Genomic DNA, 20,308 nt, shown 5'->3' with positions numbered 1-20,308 from the left:
GGCTCAGTGGCTAAGCACCCCTGGGTTCAACCCCCAGTACCAAAAACAAACAAACAAAGTGAACCCCTTGGTTGTGGTGGTGCAGGCCTGTAATCACTGTAACTTTGGAGACAGAGGTAGGAGAGCAAATTCAAGGGCAACCTCTGCAACTTAGGGAGACCTTGTCTCAAAACAGAAAACAAAAAGGCTGAGGATGTAGCTCATTGGTAGAGCACCCCTAGGTTCAATCCCCAGTACAAAAAAAGAAAAATAAGATGAAATCAAGGGATATGGGTATAGATAAGTAGTACAGGGCTTGCCTAGCATATGCCAGACTCAGGGTTCCAACCCCAGCACTGAAAAAAAGTAAAATGAGATTAACCTTACTCTAATTCCAAAAGCTGGAAATAGAACTGGTCTCTAAAGCAGAATGGGAGCTCTTCATCTTGCTGCCCAGAGACTGGAAAAGTCATTGAATTTTTTGAGCCTCAGTTTCCACATTCCTAATTATCTCACAATGGAAATAAAGCTATTTAAAGTTGTAAAGTGTTAGGCAGATGTCAGGTTATTAGACATAACTCTGCCATCAGTGGCTGGGGTGCTATAGCTCAGTTGGTAGAGTATTTGCCTTGCATGCACAAGGACCTGGATTCAATCCCCAGCACACACACACACACACACACACAAAAAAAAAAAAAAACACTACCAGTAGTGGGAATGGAAACCAAAGCCTAATACTGGCTAAGTGCAAACCCTATCACTTAGCTACACCCCCAACCCCTAATAAGAAATTCAGTGATACAGTGGCATATGCCTATAATGCAGGCTATTCAGGAGGCTGAGGCAGGAGGATTTCAAGTTTGAGGCCAGCTTGGGCAATCTTTTAGTGAGATCCTGTCTCAAAATAGTAAAGTAAAAGGGCTGGGGATGTAGCAAAATCCATAATAATATTTTTTTAATATTTATTTTTTAGTTGTAGTTGGACACAACACCTTTGTTTTATTTATTTATTTTTTTTAATGTGATGCTGAGGATCAAACCCAAGGCCTCGAATTCACTAGGCAAGCGCTCTGCCTCTGAGCCACAACCCCAACCCCCACAATATTTCTTAAAAATAAAATTAAAGTGCCACAGATGTAGTTCACTGGTAGAATACTCCTGGGTTTAATCCCCAATATTAGAGGGAAAAAGAAAAGAAATTCAAATTGTTTTGAAGCATAGTCCCCACACTCAAAAGCTGACAGTCTCATTAAAGAATCTAGGAGACATTCTAGATCTTGAATTCTTGGATTCTGTGTCTTCCCTCCTTTCTACCTGAAAAATTCTCTCCAAGAGAGTTATTTCCAGGTCAAAAAACAAAGCATTCCAAGCCAGGCATGGTGGTGCATACCTGTGATCCCAGCAGCTCTGAAAGCTGAGACAGGAGGAATATGAGTTCAAAGCCAGCCTCAGCAATGTCGAGATGCTAAGCAACTGGGTGAGACCTTGTCTCTAAATAAAATACAAAATAGGGCTGGGGATGTGGCTCAGTGGTCAAATTCAGATCCCTAGTACCCCACCCCCAGAAAAAACAAAAAGGGTTTCAGAAATTTACTGAAAAGGCACCTCACCTGTGACAAGGCAGGTGACCCACCTATACTCTAGTACTTCTCAGATTTTTTGTTTTGTTTTGCTTTGCTTTTTTTGTTTTGTTTTATTTTGTTTTTGTTTTTCTGGTACTGGATTAAACCCAGCGGCACTGACCTATATCCTCAGTACATTTAATTTTTTTTTTTTTTTTTTAGGCAGGGTCTTGCTAAATTGCACAGGCTGGCCTTGAATTTTCAATCCTGCTTCAGTTTCCTTGTAACAAAGATTACAGACATGTACCACTAAGAATAGTACATGGCTGGTACTTCTCAAATGTTAAGGGACATAGGAATCACCTGGGGATCCTTTAAAATAGTGGATTCTAGGGTGGGATTCAGAGGCTGTAGTTCACAGAACCCCCAAGTGACACTGTACAGAACGCATTTTAAGTGACCAGGCTCTAAACCTTTCCAGTACCCAGGTTAATGAGCCCACAGGCACTCAACCAGTGAACTACATCCTCAGCCCCTCTTAAAATTTTATTCTGAGATGCTGTAATCCTAGGGATTGGGAGGCCAAAGTAGGAGAATAACAAATTTGAGGCTATTGGGTTGGGGATATAGCTCGGTTGGTAAAGTGCTTGCCTATCATGCACATGGCCCTGGGTTCAATCCTCAGCACCACACATACACACACATAAAAATAATAATAATAATAATAAATAAAAATTAAAAAATTGGGACTATTGTGGGCAATTTAGGAAGAACCCTGTTTTAAAATTAAGAAAAAAAAAATGGAGAGGATACTGGGAACTACCACAGAGCCCTGTTTTTTATTTTGATAGAGTCTTGCTAAATTGTCCAGGTTGGCCTTGAATTTGGGATCCTCCTGCCTGAGCCTCCAAGTAGTTTGGATAATAGGAATGTACTACCAGACACACCTAGGTTGGTTCACTGTTGCCTGAGAAGTCACATAAATTTTAAAGTGCAACTGGGTAGGTATAATCCCACAGAGGCCTGTAATCCCTGTAGCTCAGGAAGCAGAGGTAGAAGGATCCCCAGTTCAAAGCCAGCCACAGCAATTTAGCAAGGCCCTAAGCAACTCAGTGAGACCCTGTCTCTAGATAAAACATAAAAATTAGGCTGGGGGTACTGGGGATGTGGCTCAAGCGGTATCGCGCTCGCCTGGCATGCATGCGGCCGGGTTCCATCCTCAGCACCACATACAAACAAAGATGTTGTGTCTGCCGAAAACTCAAAAATAAATAATAAATATTAAAAAAAAGTTCTCTCTCTCTCTCTTAAAAAAAAAAAAAATAGACTGAGGATGTGGCTGGTAGTCAAGTGTCCCAGGGTTCAACCCATGAAATAAACAAACAAAGCCCATCAGCAACAAACTGGGGATATATACCCTTGGAGAATCTGGTTGGAAAATCTCTCCCTGAAACCAAGCAGGTTTGAAGGAAGAGGGAGTCAACGATGCTGACAGATTACTGGAGAGCGCTGAGGACCTTCAGGCAAAATTTTTGTTTGAATCTGGATCATAATGCCATTCATCCCCCAAAACACCCAAGAAATTACTCCCACCTGCAATTTCCACCACCCTTTGATAAAGACTGGATTTTCACCAATAGGTTATGTCATAATTATCAGTTAGGTGTCTATCTTTTTTAAAAAATATTTTTTTAGGTGTCAATGAACATTTATTTTATTTATTTATATGTGGTGCTGTGAACTGAACCCAGGGCCTCACACGTGCTAGGCAAGTGCTCTACCACTGAACCACAAACCCAGCCCAGGTGCTTACCTCTTATCCTGTAATGTGAAGTGGGGGAAAGGAGCAATGATATTCTGTCCCCTGACACTGCCCTGGCCTGACCCAAGTACCGTGAACTCCCCCATAATGCTTCTTTAACATTTGTTGGATGTTTTTCACAATTTGTGGGTTCTGGGGAGGCCAAAGTTCAGGACTAATGTCTTCCCTTACTAACTTCACCAGGGGGCGCGACGGCCCGGCGACACAGCGACTGTGATCCGCCGTCCCAGGTCTCTAAGGGCTTAGCGGGCGGTCTCCACGGCCCCTCCCAACGACCTGGGCGGGAAACCGAGGCAGCGCGGAAGCCGCTGCCCGAGACTTCTAAATGGGGGGCCCCACTTTGGGAGGCATCGCCGGAGCCTGGGTCGCCTGGAGCTTGGCTCGCCAAAGCAGGGCGCCCGGAGCCGGGGCCGGTAACCAGGCGCACATGGCCCGCCCGGCCCTGTTTGTCCTGGCAGTGCGCCGCGGCTATTTGAAGCGGTTTTTATCTCCCAGAAACCAGCAAAACCCCAAGCGGAGTCTAGGGAAGATGAAAGGAGCCGAGGGGCCGGGGAGGGGAGGACCGCGAGGCTGCGGCGGGCAGGAGCTGGCACCGGACAGGCGGAGACCGGGAGGCGAGAGGGCCAGACCCTGGGGGGTCCCGAGGAGCCTTCCTTCCCCCGGGTGGGGGTGGGAGCTTGGGTCCGCTCCGGACCTCTCTCTCAGACCAGCTCCGAGGCGCCCCCCCGCTACTCATCTCCAGCCTCCTCTCCCAGACCTCTCTTCCGCCACAGCCCCCAGCCCACTAAAGAAATCCTCGGAACTCGGATTTCTTCAAAGCGACTTTGAAGCTGCGCGCCCCGCCAGAGGGCAGGAGATTTCGCACCTGGGCGGGGGCAGGAGCGGCGGCAGGGTGGGGAGGGGGCTCGTAACCCGAGCCCACCCTGCTCCCCGCCTAGGACCGCCGACTCCCTCCCACCGGCTCCTGCGCCACTCGGGACCGGGCAGGGTGGTCAGTCTGTCAGAGGGCGCAGGCGGGAGACAGGCCCAGGCCTCGAGGAGCGCCCAGTGGGGACGCTCTGGGGGGCGGGGGCCGCACAAAGCCCTATTGTGGCTTGGGGATGGCTTCCACAGAGTGGCTTTTGTTCCTCCGCTAACTCCGTGGCGGGCACGACTGATTGCAGGCTCGGGGCAGGGGGCGGGTTACGTGCCAGGCGGGGTCCGCCCGCCGGGAGCCGCAGCTTGGCGAGGCTGGGGCTCCGCGCTAGTCCGCTTTGCGACTGGGGTGCCCATACCCGGTCACTGCTCTGGCCAAAGTCGGAGGTGTAGTGTGAGAATACTACTAGAATAGGGCCCTGGAAGATAACACCTCTACCTTCCCCACTCTGCGGACAGTACTGGACCGTTAAAAACAACCCCGCTTGGAGTGCGTGGCCGACAGAGTGTGTTACCTCCAGCATATAATGCAAACGAGCATAACTGAATATCGCACATAGAGTCCCTGGCTTTGCTTAGGAAAAGCTGTGGACCACCCTTCACCCTTCTCTTCCCTTTTTCTCACCAGGACACGATTTCAAATTGAAATTTTATTAAATTAAAAAAAAAAAAAAAGGACTCCACAAGGGGATGATTCTTTGCCTTCCACAATGTTACCCTCTCCCCAAATTCCAGCAGCTTTACCCTTTAACCTGGGGACTTGTGGGAGCAGGGCACAGAAAAGGAGGATCCAGTCTCAGAAAAGGTATTCAAAGGCACTAAGCGGCTTTAAAAGTCACTGGAGGTGGAGTTGGAAGTCCCAGGTTGGGAGCTTGCAAATGCACCCCCAAATCAGTTTGGGGACCTCTTTCCTCCTAAGCTCTATAAATTCTTTCTCATGGTTTCTAGGCACCAGGCCTAGCACAGTGCCTTGCACAGGATAGGCACTCAATAAATACTTGATTTATTTTAATCTGATCCCAGAGAAAGACTTCCCCCTCCATTGTTCAGGAGGAGCATCTCCAAATCAATGTCCTCCTGTTAGGTGGGCTTCCCCAAAGAGCACATTTTAGATGGCAGCTGTAAGCTCTCCCTAACCATGACAACAGGGAATTAGCCTGATGAGATCATGGTGTCTGAGAGAAGGGGCAGTGGAAGAACCTGCTCTGGGGTCAAGGGAGCTGGGATACATTCCAGTCCTTCTCCCCTCCATAGGACTTGAGGTTTCACAGCTTCTGACTGGGGCTGGGGATACTAGGGATCTCCTAATCGAGAGATACTCACATCAACTCTTTTAACCCAATTTGTTAGAAACTCCATTGAAAGAGAAACCCCACTGAGACCCTGATGATAGAAATTCTATTAACAAGACCTCCACTACCACTTTGTCTATACAGCAATACATTTGGCTAGAATTTCCTTAGCAGAAATGGATCCCCTTCCCTCCCCAGCTCATTCTACCGGACCCGTCATCATAACTTAGATAAATAGAATTATTATTACTAGTATTCATTACTCGGGGTGCATGGAGTTAAATATATAGGCCTGGGGGCAGTCTCCCTGACCCAGGGGTTACCCCATCTTTGGGATCAGATCCCCACTGGTTTGCCCCACTCTTGGCACCCTGCTCCCAGCCAGGTCAATAACCCCAAGCCTCCTATAACTGGGGTCTATAAGGAAGAAGCCACCAGGGGGCAATAAATTATCATCATCATTAACATCATCATCTTGTTTGTGAAAAGGAAAAAAACTCTGCAGAATGGAAAGCCGTGGAGTAAGTTGGGAAGACAAGCCTGGAAGCTGAGTGATAGCAGTAAATAAGCTTGTGAAGCAGAAAGGAATTAGTAAGAGGGAGAAATAGTGTTGGGAAGCTAAATGGAAAGAAAGTGAGTTGGCATGGCAAAAGCCAAGGAGAGAAAACCTGTGAACAAGGGGTGAAGGAAAACCTAGGAACCAAGAGCACAGGAATCGCGCACAAAGTGAGGGCCTGAGATGAGAGTTTGGCCGAAAGCCAGGCTCATGGCAAAGGGAGGAGGTGAGCTGAGCAGGCGTGCAAGGAGATAACCAGGTCCAGAATGGCCAAGGTAGAGCCTCAAAAGACAACATGCATGGAAAAAAGAGTGAGGGACAATAGTCCATAGAGCCAAGAGAGGCTGGCAAGGCGGCCCTGGCACTGGAGACCCTCCACCCAGCTCAGATCTCCAGCAGGTTGCTCTGCTCCGGGCTGCCTCCAGGGGCTTTCTCTGGGGGTGCTGGTGAGGCTGAAGGTCGGGGTGTCTGATTGGTCTCCTCTTCTCCCACGCCACGGCCCTCCCCTAGCTCCTTGGGGCCACTAGCAGGGGGTCCTGGGCCTGGCTCGCCATGGGTGCGCTGGTGTTTGCTCAGGTGGTCACTTCTGGTAAAGCGCTTAGAGCAGAGCAGACAGGTGAACTTCTTCTCCCTGGTGTGAGTACGAACGTGGCGCTCCAGCTCATCTGATCGGGTGAACCTCTTGCCACAGAAGAGCCAGTTGCAGACAAAAGGCCTCTCTCCTGTGTGCCAGCGTAAGTGCGCCTTCAGGTGTGAGGCCTTGCCATACACTTTGCCACAGCCAGGGATGTGGCAGCTGTGAATGGGCTTCTTCCGCAGCCCAGCTGCTGCTGCCCCTAGCCGCTCTAGCTCCTGGCAGTTGGGGCAGTCACAGGAGGAGCGCCCTGCCCCACTGCCCCCATATCCACCGCTGGACCCAGTGCCTGCACCCCGAGGTGGTTTGGCTCCACCACTCCCTTCTAGCTGCCCACTATTGCCAACAGCCTTGGGCTTATAGACATCTTGGGGCAGGACGTGCTGGGGCCCTGGTTGCAGGAGGTGGGGTGCTGGGTAGGGGGCTGGATTAAGGGGGTTAAAGTCAGATGGGTAGGTAGGTAGCTGAGGGTTCAGTGGAGGCTGAGCAGGGCCTGTGGGCAGCGTCCCTTGCAGCCCATCCCCCTGGCCCTGCCCACCACCTAGCCAGTTGCCCCCAGGGTGCATGTCCCACCAAGGAGCAGGAGTGTTGCCTGGGCCTGGAGAGATGCCTGCATGGATGCCCGCCTTGTACCAAGAGCCGTATGGGTGTGCCATGTCCAGAGAGGTGTAGACACTGGGCAGGCAGTCAGAAGAGCTGTGTCCCTTGGGCATTAGTAGCCCAGGGTCCTGGGTGCCTGTGGGCCCAGGGAATGAATGAGAAAAAGGTGGGTAGTCATTGGCATAGCCAGAGGTGGGTGCTGGAGGACTGCCTGCAGGTGAGAGGAGCCCGTTGGTGCTTGAAAAGGGGGCTGGGTAGGCATCCCCCATGGTTTTGGGAGCTGAAAGATCAGAGTATGGCTTCTTTGTGCCTGCTTTGCTCAGTGTTGTTGAGTCCCGCAGAGGGCTGGAGCCACCAAATTTGCTGCATGCAGCTGTCAACATGGCCAAGGGACTGGAGCCATAGTGAGCATCCTCCTGTGGAAAGAAGGAAGCACTGCTTAGGGGAAGAGGAGAAGGCAGAAGAAAGGGCAAAACTCTAGGACTGAGACCTAGAGACATGAAGAATGGAGCAGAGGGGTCAGGGAAGAGTTGGAAAGGATAGGGGACTAGAGGAAAGAGAGGTGCGCCAGTGAGGCCTGGCATCCAGGCAGAACTATAGAGTCATGAGGGCTGGGGTTGTGGCTCAGTAGTAGAGCGCTTGCCTAGCATGGGTGAGTCACTGGGTTTGATCCTCAGCACCACATAAAATAAATAAATAAAATAAAGGTATTATGTCCTCTTGGGGGGACTGGGGATGTGGCTCAAGCGGTAGCATGCTCTCCTGGAATGCGCGGGGTGCTGGGTTCGATCCTCAGCACCAAATAAAAATAAAATAAAGATGCTGTGTCCATCGAAAACTAAAAAAATAAATATTAAAAAATTCTCTCTCGGGCTGGGGATGTGGCTCAAGAGGCAGCACGCTCGCCTGGCATGCACGGGGCACTGGGTTCGATCCTCAGCACCACAAACAAATAAAAAATAAGGATGTTGTGTCCACTGAAAACTGAAAAATAAATATTTTTTTAAAATTCTTTCTCTTTCAAAAAAAAAAATGGGGGCTGGGGATGTGGCTCAGTGGTTGAGTGCCCCGGAGATTCAGTCCCTGATGCTGCCCCCACCAAAAAATAAATAAATAAATAAAGGAAAATGGAGGCCCAAGACTTCAGCCTAACACCTCAGACAAAGAGGCAGGAAGCAGAGACCATGTGGAGTTGTTAGGGATGTGTAAAGGCCTTGGAGGAACAGGAGACTCTAAATTACTGAGAAGAGCTGGGATAGAAGCAGCAGCTAATACTGGACATGGTAGCACATGCCTGTAATCCCAGCCACTTGTGAGGCTGAGGCAGGAGGATAGTAAGTTCAAGGCCAACCTCAGAAACCTATGAGAATCTGTCTCAAAATAAAAAATAAAAAGAGCTGAGAATGTAGCTCATTGGCAAAGTATCCCTGTATTCAATCACCAATACCAAAAAGAAGAAGAGGAAGAGGAGGAGGAGGAGGCAGCAGCTTAGTGAGGTGAAAATTATGATCTCAATGCTGGGAAGCAGGTTTATAACAGAAAGAAATCACAGTCAGGGACTCAGAAAAAAAGATGCAACTCAAAGAGCAGCATGGAGCCAAGCACATGTGTCCAACACCTGTAGTGCCAGCTACTTGTAAGGCTGAGACAGGAATATCCCTTGAGCCCATGAGTTCAAGACTTGCTTGATTTAGGACAACATAAAAAGACCTTGTCTCAAAAAAAAAAAAAAATTAAAAGGTAGAAAAAGAAGTATTAGGAAATCATATCTGCCCCCATTCTCGATTTTGCTGGCTTCACCCTTTATTCCACTTCCTGCCTCTGCTTCATCTCCTCACTTAGGCAGTGACCTGATCTCCCTGAGGTCCCAAGTCCGCATGTCCCTAGTAAGGAATCTCTTGGCAGGCACTCCGGGACTGAGAGACAAGAGGAAGCAACAGCAGAGACACTGGGACATTGAGAGGCAATAGGGCTGCCGCCAAGCCAGGACTGTGGCTGAGGCAAGAATGTCTTTCATGCAAGCAGTGGGCACCTCCTGCTTCATGGTACCAGCTGGTGGGTGGAAGAGCCCAAAGTCTTCAGACCCCTCCAAGGCAGGGAATTGGAGTAGCTAAGATACTGACTCACAGCCACATCCCTCCATGCCTCAGTATTCCCCAACATGTAGCCTATGTCACTAGTTTCTCTTTACCTTTCCAGTGTAGTGAGTGAAGGAAGACATGCATGTGGGACTTGAGAGGGTCTTTTGGAAATGCAGAGGTATCTCCTTAATGCCCATCAAGCCACTGCTATCAAGTCATACCACACTTAAGACCACCTCCCTCAGGAGCTCATGGTAACCCTCCCTAGGTCAGACTTAGTACCTCCCAGGAGGAGATGCCCTCCAGTATCCCTGGCTAACATACACATGTTTCTATTACTAAGAATTTGACCAAAAAAAAAAAAAGCATTCAAAAGCTGATCCTGTAGAGTTCCCTGCTTGAGTTTCTCAAAAGCCAATTGCCTGGTGTCTTTCTAATAGAGTTAAGAACCCCAAAGGGACTGCATATATATATATATAGCTCAGTGGTAGAATGCTTGCTTAGCACACACAGGGGTCCTGGGTTCAATCCCAAGTACTGTTAAAAAAAAAAAAAAAAAAAAGAGAGAGAGAGGGCTGGGATTGTGGCTCAGTGGTAGAGTGATCACCTAGCATGTATGAGGCCCTGAGTTCAATCCTCAGCACCACATAAAAATAAATAAAGATATTTAAAAAAAAAAAAAAAAAGAAAGAAAAAAGAATCCAGGGGTTTTAGAGCTGTCTAGCAGCTCCAAGCATGTGGTAAGTGTGTGTGATACGGAAACTAGAGTTAGGTCTGGGATCTCAGGGTTGCAATGAGTGGAGTGGACACTCACTACTGCTGTATTACTTACTCCCCAAGTACAAACCAGCTGTTCCCCCTGTCTAACCAATTGGCTCCTTGGGAATCCCAAATTTGAGCCACTAGTAGGTTTGTTTTCTAGTCAGAGGCTTCCCTGGAGCCTCTGATACCCCAGAAGGTTAGTTAAGGCAGGATCTGACTCCTGCCCCACTGGCAGGACAGGTGGGAACTTGGAGTTAGAAGGACACCTAGACACCAGGGTGCAAAGGACCCCTACAAAGAATAAGGAAGTGCCATAAAAGCCTCAGAGGAGAGGGACAAGAGGTGGGGAACTGGAATTAAGAGGCAGAAATGGGCAGGACCTGAAAAAGCAGAAAGGTAAAAAGACAAAAAAGAGGGAGAGAGAGGAAAGCAGAATAAACAAAGAAGGAGAGGTGGTGGAAATGAGCCTTGGCTAGAAAAGCTAAGGAAAACAGAGGCAAAGACAGAGGGGGAGAAGAGAGGCTGGGAGTAGGGGGCGAGGCAGAGTACTTCCTACCTAAGAGAAAACCACCGTGGTGCTGGGCCCCAGAAAACCCCCAGACCAGGCCACTCCTCCCTCCTTCTCCCCCTTGACCGCCCCCTCCCCCTCTGCCCAGCTCGGCTCCGATGGTTTCCCTGTGGTCGGTTTATTTTTAAAAACGCCGACGCCGTCCCCCGCCCGGCCCTCACACTGTGGCCACAGGGGCCTCAGCCAAGCCCAGGGACCCCACCCAGTTGTGGGGAGGGAAGGAGGGGTGAAAGGAGGCAGCCGGTCCCAAGCCAACAGGAGACCCCAGCCCTGGATTGCTGAGGCCCTGGGGCCCCTGCAGGCAGGGAAGGAGAGACAGGGCACCAGAGCCACCAAACTCTCCTGGGGGATCAAAAGCTGTGCATGCGGCTGAGTTTCACCATAGTCTCAGTTTCCTTTTCTGGCTGATTGCTCTCTCCTGAAAACTAGAGGAGAAGGTCCCACTTTAGGGGTCTGAATGTGTGCCCCATACCCCATCAAATGTCTTGCCTTCCAGGACCCAAGATTCCCACCCTACATTTATTTGTCTCCTGCCCACAGCCTTGAACCCAGCATCCAAAAAAAAAAAAAAAAAGAAGAAGAAGAAAGAAAGAAAGAGCGACACGCGCCCCCCCCCCCAAAAAAAAAACAGGTTTAAAGTGCTGAAGGGAATCCTTGGAGAAAGAACAAAATAGAAGCTGTCCCAGCTCTCTCACCCAGACATGGAGTAGGGCAAGAGGACCCTTCTTCCAAGGAGCTTACAGTGTAATGCCCAGCCCCACCAACCAATGGAAAAGTCTACTATAGGGCTGGGGCTGTAGCTCAGTGGCAGATCACTTGCCTTGCATGTGTGAAGCACTGGGTCCATCCTTAGCACTACATAAAAATGAAACAAATAAAATAAAGGCATTTTGTCCATCTACTACTATAAAAAAAATTAAAAAAAAAAAAAAGAAAAGTCTACTATACATCTGACAGCTGGCTGGCTGACCACCCAATGTCCCCATTCCTAGTTTTTAACTTTCTTAGCCTTCTTCCAAGTTTCTTAGTTCTCTTGGCTTCCCAATTCTTTTTCTCTTTCTTTCTATCTTTTCCTTTTCTTTTTTTCTTTTTTTTCTTTTCCTTTTTTTCTTTTGGAAGAAGGTGATAGTGTATGTAGGGTGCTGGTGATCAAACTCAGGGCCTCACATGTTAGGCAAGTGCTCTACCATCGAGCTCTATCTTTAGTCCATTGCCCAATTTTCCATTCCTACCTCCCCCTCCCACATTTCTCTGTCTCCCAGATTCCCCTTCTTTTCACTGTATCCAGGTGAGCCTCCCATCACACAGCAGCTGCTTCCCTCTCTGAACCCCAGGTTCTTCCCACTGCCAGGCAGAAAGATTCCCAAAGAGATAGGGAAGAGTTTGAAGGCCCAGGTAACCAAAACAGGTGAAAGAGATGGAGGGACTGGAGAGCCTTTGTGCTGAGGGCATCTTCAACTCACAGGGAGTGATGGGACTTGAAAACCTAACTTCCACAACAGACTCCTCCTCTTTCCACATGCACCCCCAATCCTATGTCTATCCAGCAAGCCTCTGGGCTGCCCTTCCCCCAGGCACCAGTGCCACGCTGGCAACACTGGCATGATGCCTATGCCTACTGACACTACCCCTGCCTGACTGGACCCAGGATTTTCATGTACATTCTTCCAGCTTCAAGGCTAATGTTGCAATGATGGCTCAATAAAAAGTCTACTGGGGAGATGGTAAGAGGACATCTGTCCCCATGCCTGAGGGTAAAGAATAGCACTTGGGGACCCCTCATTGGATACAGAATAATAAGAAGCATGGTGTCTGCCTCATTGGCATGCATGCCATTCTCTCAAACTCAGCCACAAACTCACTATCTCACAGTCTTACACAGATACCATTCCTCACTTGAACTATCACCACCCAGATGCCCAGTATATTCTCTCTCTCTCTCTCTCTCTCTCACACACACACACACACACCACACACACACCTGTACTCTCACAATTCAGCTGTGTAAAGTCACACTTGACTATACTCTAACACTTCCATGCAGCCAATAGACACAAGTGTCAAAGAACTGCTGTTCCATCTCACACACACCTCTTCTTCAGGTTGAATGAGTTGACTTCCTGTTTGGCCCATCACCCTGGGATTTGTTAGGGCACCAGAAACAAAGATTGGAGTTTCTGAATGCCAGAAGAATAGGGGAGATTTAAGGCTACTGAAAAGAATTGACTCTCAAGGAGGGCTCTTTAACCCCAAATTCTTTCAGAGGGGACCCAGAAAGCAGGACACAGATGGTGACAGAGAAACAGAGTCAGAGAGCCAGAAACCAGGAGAACTCAGGTCCTGAGCAGTTGTGAGTCCTCCAATTCTGTGCTTTAGGTTCCCCAGAAGCCCTGGGAAAGTCAGTGATTTCTCAAGACCCAAACCTCCATGGTACCCTAGTTCCATCCATCCCCAGTGCCAGAGGCAAGGGATACTGGGGTCCCAGCCTAGAGGGGAAGTGGCCCAGTCCGCCCTGGAGCCCTCCCACTCCCAAAATAGAGCTAAGTTTGTCTTTGGCTGAAAGCTAAATATTTGTGAGCCGGGCAGGCGGCCTCAGACCCTGTCCCTCCTCCTTGGTTCCCTCTCAGGCCTGGGCTCAGTTCCCCTGGTCAGTCCCCCCCCCACACACACCCGCCCTTGCAGGGCTGCCCTCCTCCTCTCCTTTCAGCCTACCTCCTCTCGCACACCGGCTCACAGGCCCAGCCCCTCCCCCACACAGACCAAACAAGATCCTACTTAGGCCAGGAATCCTAGGGCACCAGAGCCCCCAAAGAACTATAGCCAATTGCTACTCCATGCCCACTTAGCCAGTCCTCCTCTGCCTTCCCTCTCTCCCGTCTGCTGGTATCCGTTTGTATCTGTTTCCACCCTTCTCCCTCCTTTTCTCATTGCTTTTCCACTCCTCAGTTAGTGGCTTAGTTGACCTTAGGGGTCCATGCCTTCCAACCCAATGTTCTCTCACCCTCCTCTGACTGTCCTTTGATTCCTGACCCTATACTTCTCTGCCTTTTCTCCTGCCCCCTGCTGGCCCCTCCATGGAGCCCACTCCTCTTTTCTCAACAGAAGGACCCTGGAAGTGACAAGCACCACAGCTACTGTCTATGTGAGTTGAGGGGGTGGGGTGGGCAGGGATTAGGACTTTAGGGTTGTGGCTGGTTTCCTAGGGGGAGGAGGGGGCAGTTACCTCAAGCAGGGAGGACGCCATCCTGAGGCTGGGGAACGGGGTCCCAAGGAGCCAGGCAGATGGAGAGAGCCGAGCCGGAGAGAGGGAGAGGGGAGAGGGAGGGAGAATGGGAGAATGGGAGAGAAGAGATCTAAAGTTAGAAGGGACTGGGGGGTGGGGGTGGGGGGGCTGCTCTCTGTCTGTAGGGATCCACCCTCTAATTACAGCTTTCCCAGCGGAGAAGGCTCCGGATCCAATGAGGAGGGCGAGAGAGGGAGGCAGAGGGTCCAAATTTCCTGCTCCATTTGCTGAGCTCCCCAAAGAAGGGATCTGGGAGGGAGAAGAGAAAAGGGGCATCCAGGGAAGGGGTGGGAAGGAGGAAGGGGGAACAGGAGCATGGACAAGTTGTCAGGGCTTCTTTGGGGGTGCCCTAGGGAAAGGTTAAAGGGGTGGTGGACCCAGGTGTCCTATACACCACCGACAACCCCATAGGCTTCTGTGGACAGCCCTCCCAGAGCTCTTAGCATCTTGTACCTGGGGAAACCTGAGGCTGGCTGAGCCAAGTCTCTCCCTCGCTGGAGGTCTGGCAGGGAGAGTGCAGGCAACGGGTGGCCTGAGGGTGCTGGGAGGGATCCGCTCCTTTCCCAGGCCAGCTCCACTCCTTTTCCCACTGGGCTCGATCTTACAATCCTACTCTGACTCCAGATTCCTTGCTGCTGCTCGGCGGCGACGCGGCTTCTGCTGCTGCTGCTGCTACTGCTGCTGCTGAGGCTGCTGCCGCCGCCGCTGCTGAGGGAAGGAACAGGAGGGAAAAGGAACAAACCCCAAACCACTAATTAGAATCCAAGGGGGGGGGATGGGGGACTGGGGACGACACTCACAGAGAGACTGGAACACACTGACATACACACTCATAGACAAACACGGGGATGATGCATGCACACCACATGTATACACGCAGCACTACCCACACAAGTACTGCCACTGTCATGAATGAACACAGAAAAACTCACATACAAATGAACATGGGGACATGCTGGGGGCACATACTCCCCACACACTTGAGCTCACCACAAAGATGCTTACCTCCCCATTCACCCACATGGAACTCAGAAGAGGTGTGTGTGTGTGTGTGTGTGTGTGTGTGTGTGTGTGGCCAGGAGGGAAGGTGTGCCCAGGGGTAGAGGCTTCTGCTGCACAAACTTTTAGGGTTACTGAAGTAGGTTGCAGAGCCAGACCTGGAAGAAGGGGTGTAGAGTAGGAAAGGGCTGGGCACAGACTTAAGGATCCCTTAGTCTTTCTCTTTCCAGTGCCTCAGTTTCACTGCTAGGAAGTGATACTTAGGCTCACCTTGCTTTTTATGACAGAACCTTGGAATCTGGCTCTAAAAAAACTTAAGGCAGGCAGGAATGAGGATTAGGGCAGAGCTCTTTGGGTCAACTCATACATGCCTATGCTTAGCCCCTTTGGGTTATCCCCTATATAAAAAAAAAAAAGTGCCCTAGCCTCTCTTATTCCTTAATAGTTACCCAATTGCCATTCTTGAGCGGGGGTTTAATTTCCATCCTTTGACAGATAGTTCTTTTCATAAGTGATCATACTTCCCAGGTTCCACTGCTCATTGCCTTGCACCATTCCATCAGCAACAAAAAGAACTGAAGTGAAAGCTTAATCAGGGCTTCCTAACTCTGACTTCCCATCAAAATGGGATAGAAGAAAGCTGGCCATAGTGGTGCACACCTATAATTCCAGTGGCTCTGGAAACTGAGGCAGAGGATCATAAGTTCAAGGCCCACCACAGCAATTTATTGAGGCCCTATCTCAAAATAAAAAATGAAAAGGACTGGGCATATAGCTCAGTGTCAGGGCACTGCTGGGTTTAATCCCTAGTACCAAAACACATACACACACACACACACACATACACACACGCGCACACACACACACGCATACACGCATGAAAAGTAGAAAAGGAAGGTGAACCATATTGGGAAAGGGCAACCCAAAAGGTCTGTTAACTGACAGATGGGTCCTGGGGTAAGTTTATGGGAGAGAGAAGACTGGGCCACCAAGTGGTAGAACCAGCATCTGTCCCACTGTAGTGTGTATGTGGGGGGACCTGGCAGGGATTGTTAGGCAGGTTTTTTCTCCAACACAACCCTGGGTCCCCTCCCAGCCCTGCCTGTCTTTCCCCACTTTCCTTCCTTTCCTCACTTTCTCTTTCTAAGGGCCCACTTCCGTGCTTCTTTTGTACTCCCAGCTCTCCAAGGAAAAAGCTCGGAGGTGAAAGGAGCAGATAGAGGTCCAGGGAGGGTACACAGCAGCTTAAGCAGCAAGCAGGAACCAAGTTCAGGGTAGGACGTATTTCCCCACAAGGAATCCTGTGAGCCCAACTTTGCAGGAAGGGGTTAGGAACCAGGTGGCCTTCAGACAAAAGTAATGAAGCAAAAGGAGAAACACAGAAGGACCAAGAGACATAAGAGCAAGTGATACAGTCCAAGAGAATCAGAAGAGACATCAAAAGGCGTAAGAAAGAGGGAAAAGGAAAACAGAAGACCAGATATGTGGCTTTGGAAAAACCAGAGAGACCAGGGGAAAAAAAAAAAAAAAAAAAAAACTAAAAGAGGAACAAAGATGGAGAGACAATGGCTTAGAAGGACTGGGGAATAGCCAGAGGCTTGGCCAGGTCTGGAGGAGGTGGAGGGTTAAGTAGCCAGCAGGTGGGGGGGCGGGGAGGGAGTATAAATAGCACATAATTGTGTCCGATGATTACATGGGCCACCCCACCCGTCTGCCCTAGAGGAAGTGCCCGTGGTGGGGTGTCCCTGTGACCTTGCTGTCTCCCCCTGGTTGCCTGGTTGGGGGGGTAGTTTAGCCTGAGCCTCGGGTGCTAGTTGGATTTCTGGGGTCCCTAGATCAGAAGTTGGGAGAAGAAAGGCAGGCATTAGAGAAATTGCTGTATTGCCAATAGAAGAGAGGCAAACCAGTTAGACCAGGCAGGAAACTGAGGCAGGGGAGAAATCTGAGACAGGAGGTGTGAGAGGGGGTTGGTGCTCAAACTAGATTGGAGAAGAAAAAAAGACTGAAAGGGAAATAGAAAAAGGGTAGGGCTGGGGTTGTGGCTCAGTGGTACAGTGCTTGTCTAGCATGTGTAGGGCCCTGGGTTCGAGTCTCAGAACCACATAAACAAATAAATAAAGGAGTTGTGTCCATCTACAAGTGAAAATAGTTGTGTGTTTTTTGTTTTTTTTTTTTTAAAGGGTAAAAAGATGAAATGAAGGACAGGACTGGGGGAGGAGATTAGGAGAAGGATCAACCTTCTTTACTTCCCTTGTGGGCTTTAGTAACCCTTAATCCTACATGGGAAGTGGCAGAAGTGTTCAAACCCAAAGAGTGCTAGAAAAGAAAAAAAAGGAGCAGGGTCCTGGGGAATGTGAAGCAGAGCCCTTGATGTGACAACCCAAATAGGTTAGCCCCTGGACTGACCATGACTCCCATCAAAGTTCTGCACCAGACTGGCAGAGTGGCTGCCCAAAACCCTCTGTAGCCCTCAGTCCCGCCTGCCTTAGGTCCTGGCTTCCGACTTCTTCCACACCCATTTTAAACATAGTACTGCAGCCGAGTGAGCTGAGGTCCTGGTATTCCTGGGTCTTGTTCCCCACCCTACTTCCCCAGTGCGTAGGGGGTAGGGGCAGCAACTGGAATCCCTTACCAAGGACCCACTTCCACCCTCTCAGGCCTCCCTCAGCCCAGCCTTCCAGGGGGTGGGGCAGCCCAGGCAGAGGCGCCATGTGGCAGGGGCGGGTAGAGGCTGCGGCTCTGGTCCTTCCAGTATAAACCCCCTAGGCATCTGGTTTCTATCCACCACCCCCCACCACCCTAGGGGCCCCTCAGCCTCCGCCCATGGCCACCCAGACACTGAGCTCCCAGCGATGGACGCCCCTGAAGGAAGGGGTGGGATAGTACCTTTCTGATCTCCCAAAGCCAGGACTGGGTTGAACCGCAGAGACCACTCCCTTCTCTCCCTCCCCTGGGAGAATCAGGGTGGGCTTTCTAGGCTATAGGAGTTGAATCTGGAACCTACCTCATTCTGTCTAATGATTTTGGATCTTTTTGGAAAGGTCAGTGGGAGTAGAGAGAGAGCAAAACCTTGGGAGAATGAGAGACCTCTAACCGCTACCCTGGAGGGAAGCTCCCTCCTTCCTCACCCACTGATGTCTGAATGTGTCACTCATCAGGTATGTATTATAGTATGTGTCAATCTCTATTTCAGGGGTTCTGCTTGCTGTTCACTGATGACTCTGTCTAGGGTAGACAAACTTATAAAGCATCAAGGGAAAGGATGAATCCCCTTGGATTAGGGCCCTCAGAAGGAGCCTAATCAAAAGAGTGGACAGAGGACAGTGGGTGAGGAAGGAGGGATCTTTCCTCCACAGTAGTGACATGACATGCATTCAGATGCATACATTTGCACACATGCTAGGTAACTCATTCACATATATGAACAATGCAGACACCCACGTGATATGTACATACCACTCTGATACATACATATGCTATACACATAATATCTACCTCAAGCCTTTTAATCCTTAATTATAAAAAGGCACACACCATTGTATGTACAAGCACATACAAACTAATGGTTACATAATATACTTCATGAATCCACACATACATTTATTACATACAGCTTTATTTTATTTATTTATATGTGGTGCTGAGGATTGAACCCAGGGCCTCACACATGCTAGCCAAGTGCTCTACTGCTGAGCCACAACCCCAGCCCTCCACACACATACTCTTATCAATACATACAGCTCTACCCACAGAAAAATGTCACTTGCATACACACTGGCCTATCACCATAACTTTACTGCTTGAGAAATTCCTGAGGACTATTTTTTGGGATATTTTGTTTTGTTTCATTTGTGATTCTGGGGGATCAGATGTGCTTCACTTCAAGCCCTTTTTATTTTGAGATAGGGTCTTGTTAAATTGCTGAGGTTGGACTCCAACTTGTGATCCTCCTGCCTCAGCCTCCTGAGTAGTTGGGATTACAGGCATGTGTCATCATACCCAGTTCCTGTGAACTCCTAATTTAGGAACCCCTCTCCCTACAAGAACCTGGGGATGAGGGTGATGTGAGAACAATTGCCAGTCCTACAAATTGCTGCCTCCACCTCCTACTATTTTAGGTACCTCCTGTGTTCCTTTGGGTACCTTTGATCCTTTACTCCTCCACATCTACCAGAGTTCAGAGACTCAGATGGCCCCAGCGAACTCCTTGGCCCTGGGGAATCCCAGCATGCCCACCCCCACTCAGGCCAGTTCTGCGGCCCTGCTGACTCATCTCTCCCTCTGTGGAGCTCCCCAACCACAGGGGCCTGGAAGAGAAGCTTGGAAAGTTGCACTCATGTCCCGGGCCCTGGGTCTGGCCACTACCCCCCCCATGCACCCAGGCCCAGCCCTCATCTCCAGAGATGACTCCAATAATAGAGAACATAGAGGAGATGAGAAAGAAGTCTGAGTGCAGAGAAACAGAAAGACAAGGGGAGAAACAAGGGAAAACAGAGATGGTAGAGATATAGACAAGGGACCTGAGAGTAGTTGCTGATCTGGTAAGGTTCTCCAAGAGCAATGGGCCTAGTGACCAGGGAAACTTGTTTGGTTCAGGCCATCTACTTGTGATCTCAAGACATGCAGACTGCATGGTGACACAGGCCTATAATCCCAACAGTGTGAAAGACTGAGGCAGGAGAATCACAAATTCAAGGCCAGCACTGGCTTGAATTGCATGCCTGTAATCCAGTGGCTCTGGAGGCTGAACCAGGAGGATTGCAAATTCAAAGCCAGCCTCAGTAACAGCGAGACACTAAGCAACTCAGTAGGACCCTGTCTCTAAATAAAATACAAAATAGGGATGTGGTTCAGTGGTTCACTCACTGGGATTACATGTATGCACCACTGTCCCCAGCTAACCAGTATTAATTCAATGCTGTAATCCTAGAGTGCACCTGAGTTCAATCCCTGGTACCAAAAAAAGAAAGAAATTTAAGGCCACCCTGGGCAACTTAGAACTTCAGCAACCTAGGGAGACCCTGTCTCAAAATAAAAAATAAACGGAACTGGGAGGACAGCTCAGTGGTAAAGCATCCTTGAGTTAAATCCCTACTGGGAAAAAAAAAAAATGGAGACTACTCAATGCTCTGACCCAGCATTCTCAGCCTAGGGTTCAGGCAACTTGAACTGTAAAAGACAAAACTGAGGACTCAGGGAAGACAAGGCTGATAAGTACCATATATGACAGTTTGGAAAAAGAGCTCCCCACCCCC

The 20,308-nt window shown here is 49.5% G+C and overlaps 1 protein-coding gene across 1 annotated transcript; it reads right to left on the bottom strand.

Annotated features, from left to right (window-relative positions):
- Positions 1–4,868: 4,868 nt before the first annotated feature.
- Positions 4,869–14,123, bottom strand: Sp7 (Sp7 transcription factor). The gene is made up of 2 exons (XM_040280570.2): positions 13,995–14,123; positions 4,869–7,776 (listed from the first exon to the last, which is right to left on the bottom strand). The coding sequence occupies exons 1-2, from the start codon at positions 14,013–14,015 to the stop codon at positions 6,511–6,513; spliced, it is 1,287 nt and encodes a 428-aa protein (XP_040136504.1). The 5' UTR covers positions 14,016–14,123; the 3' UTR covers positions 4,869–6,510.
- Between the last annotated feature and the right edge of the window lie 6,185 nt (positions 14,124–20,308).

This window comes from Ictidomys tridecemlineatus, chromosome 6 (genome assembly GCF_052094955.1).
Source record: "Ictidomys tridecemlineatus isolate mIctTri1 chromosome 6, mIctTri1.hap1, whole genome shotgun sequence".
Taxonomy (NCBI): Eukaryota; Metazoa; Chordata; class Mammalia; order Rodentia; family Sciuridae; genus Ictidomys; species Ictidomys tridecemlineatus.
The sequence above is the reverse complement of the archived record's forward strand: the minus strand, read 5'-3'. Positions and strand labels throughout refer to the sequence as shown.

Bases quoted from the DNA above. Each gene is read 5' to 3' on its own strand.
- Sp7 (XM_040280570.2), bottom strand. From the start codon at position 14,015: ATGGCGTCCTCCCTGCTTGAG. The intron at 7,777-13,994 runs GTAACTGCCCCC...TTCTTTCCACAG, and splicing joins TGGCGTCCTCCCTGCTTGAG to GAGGATGCTCACTATGGCTC.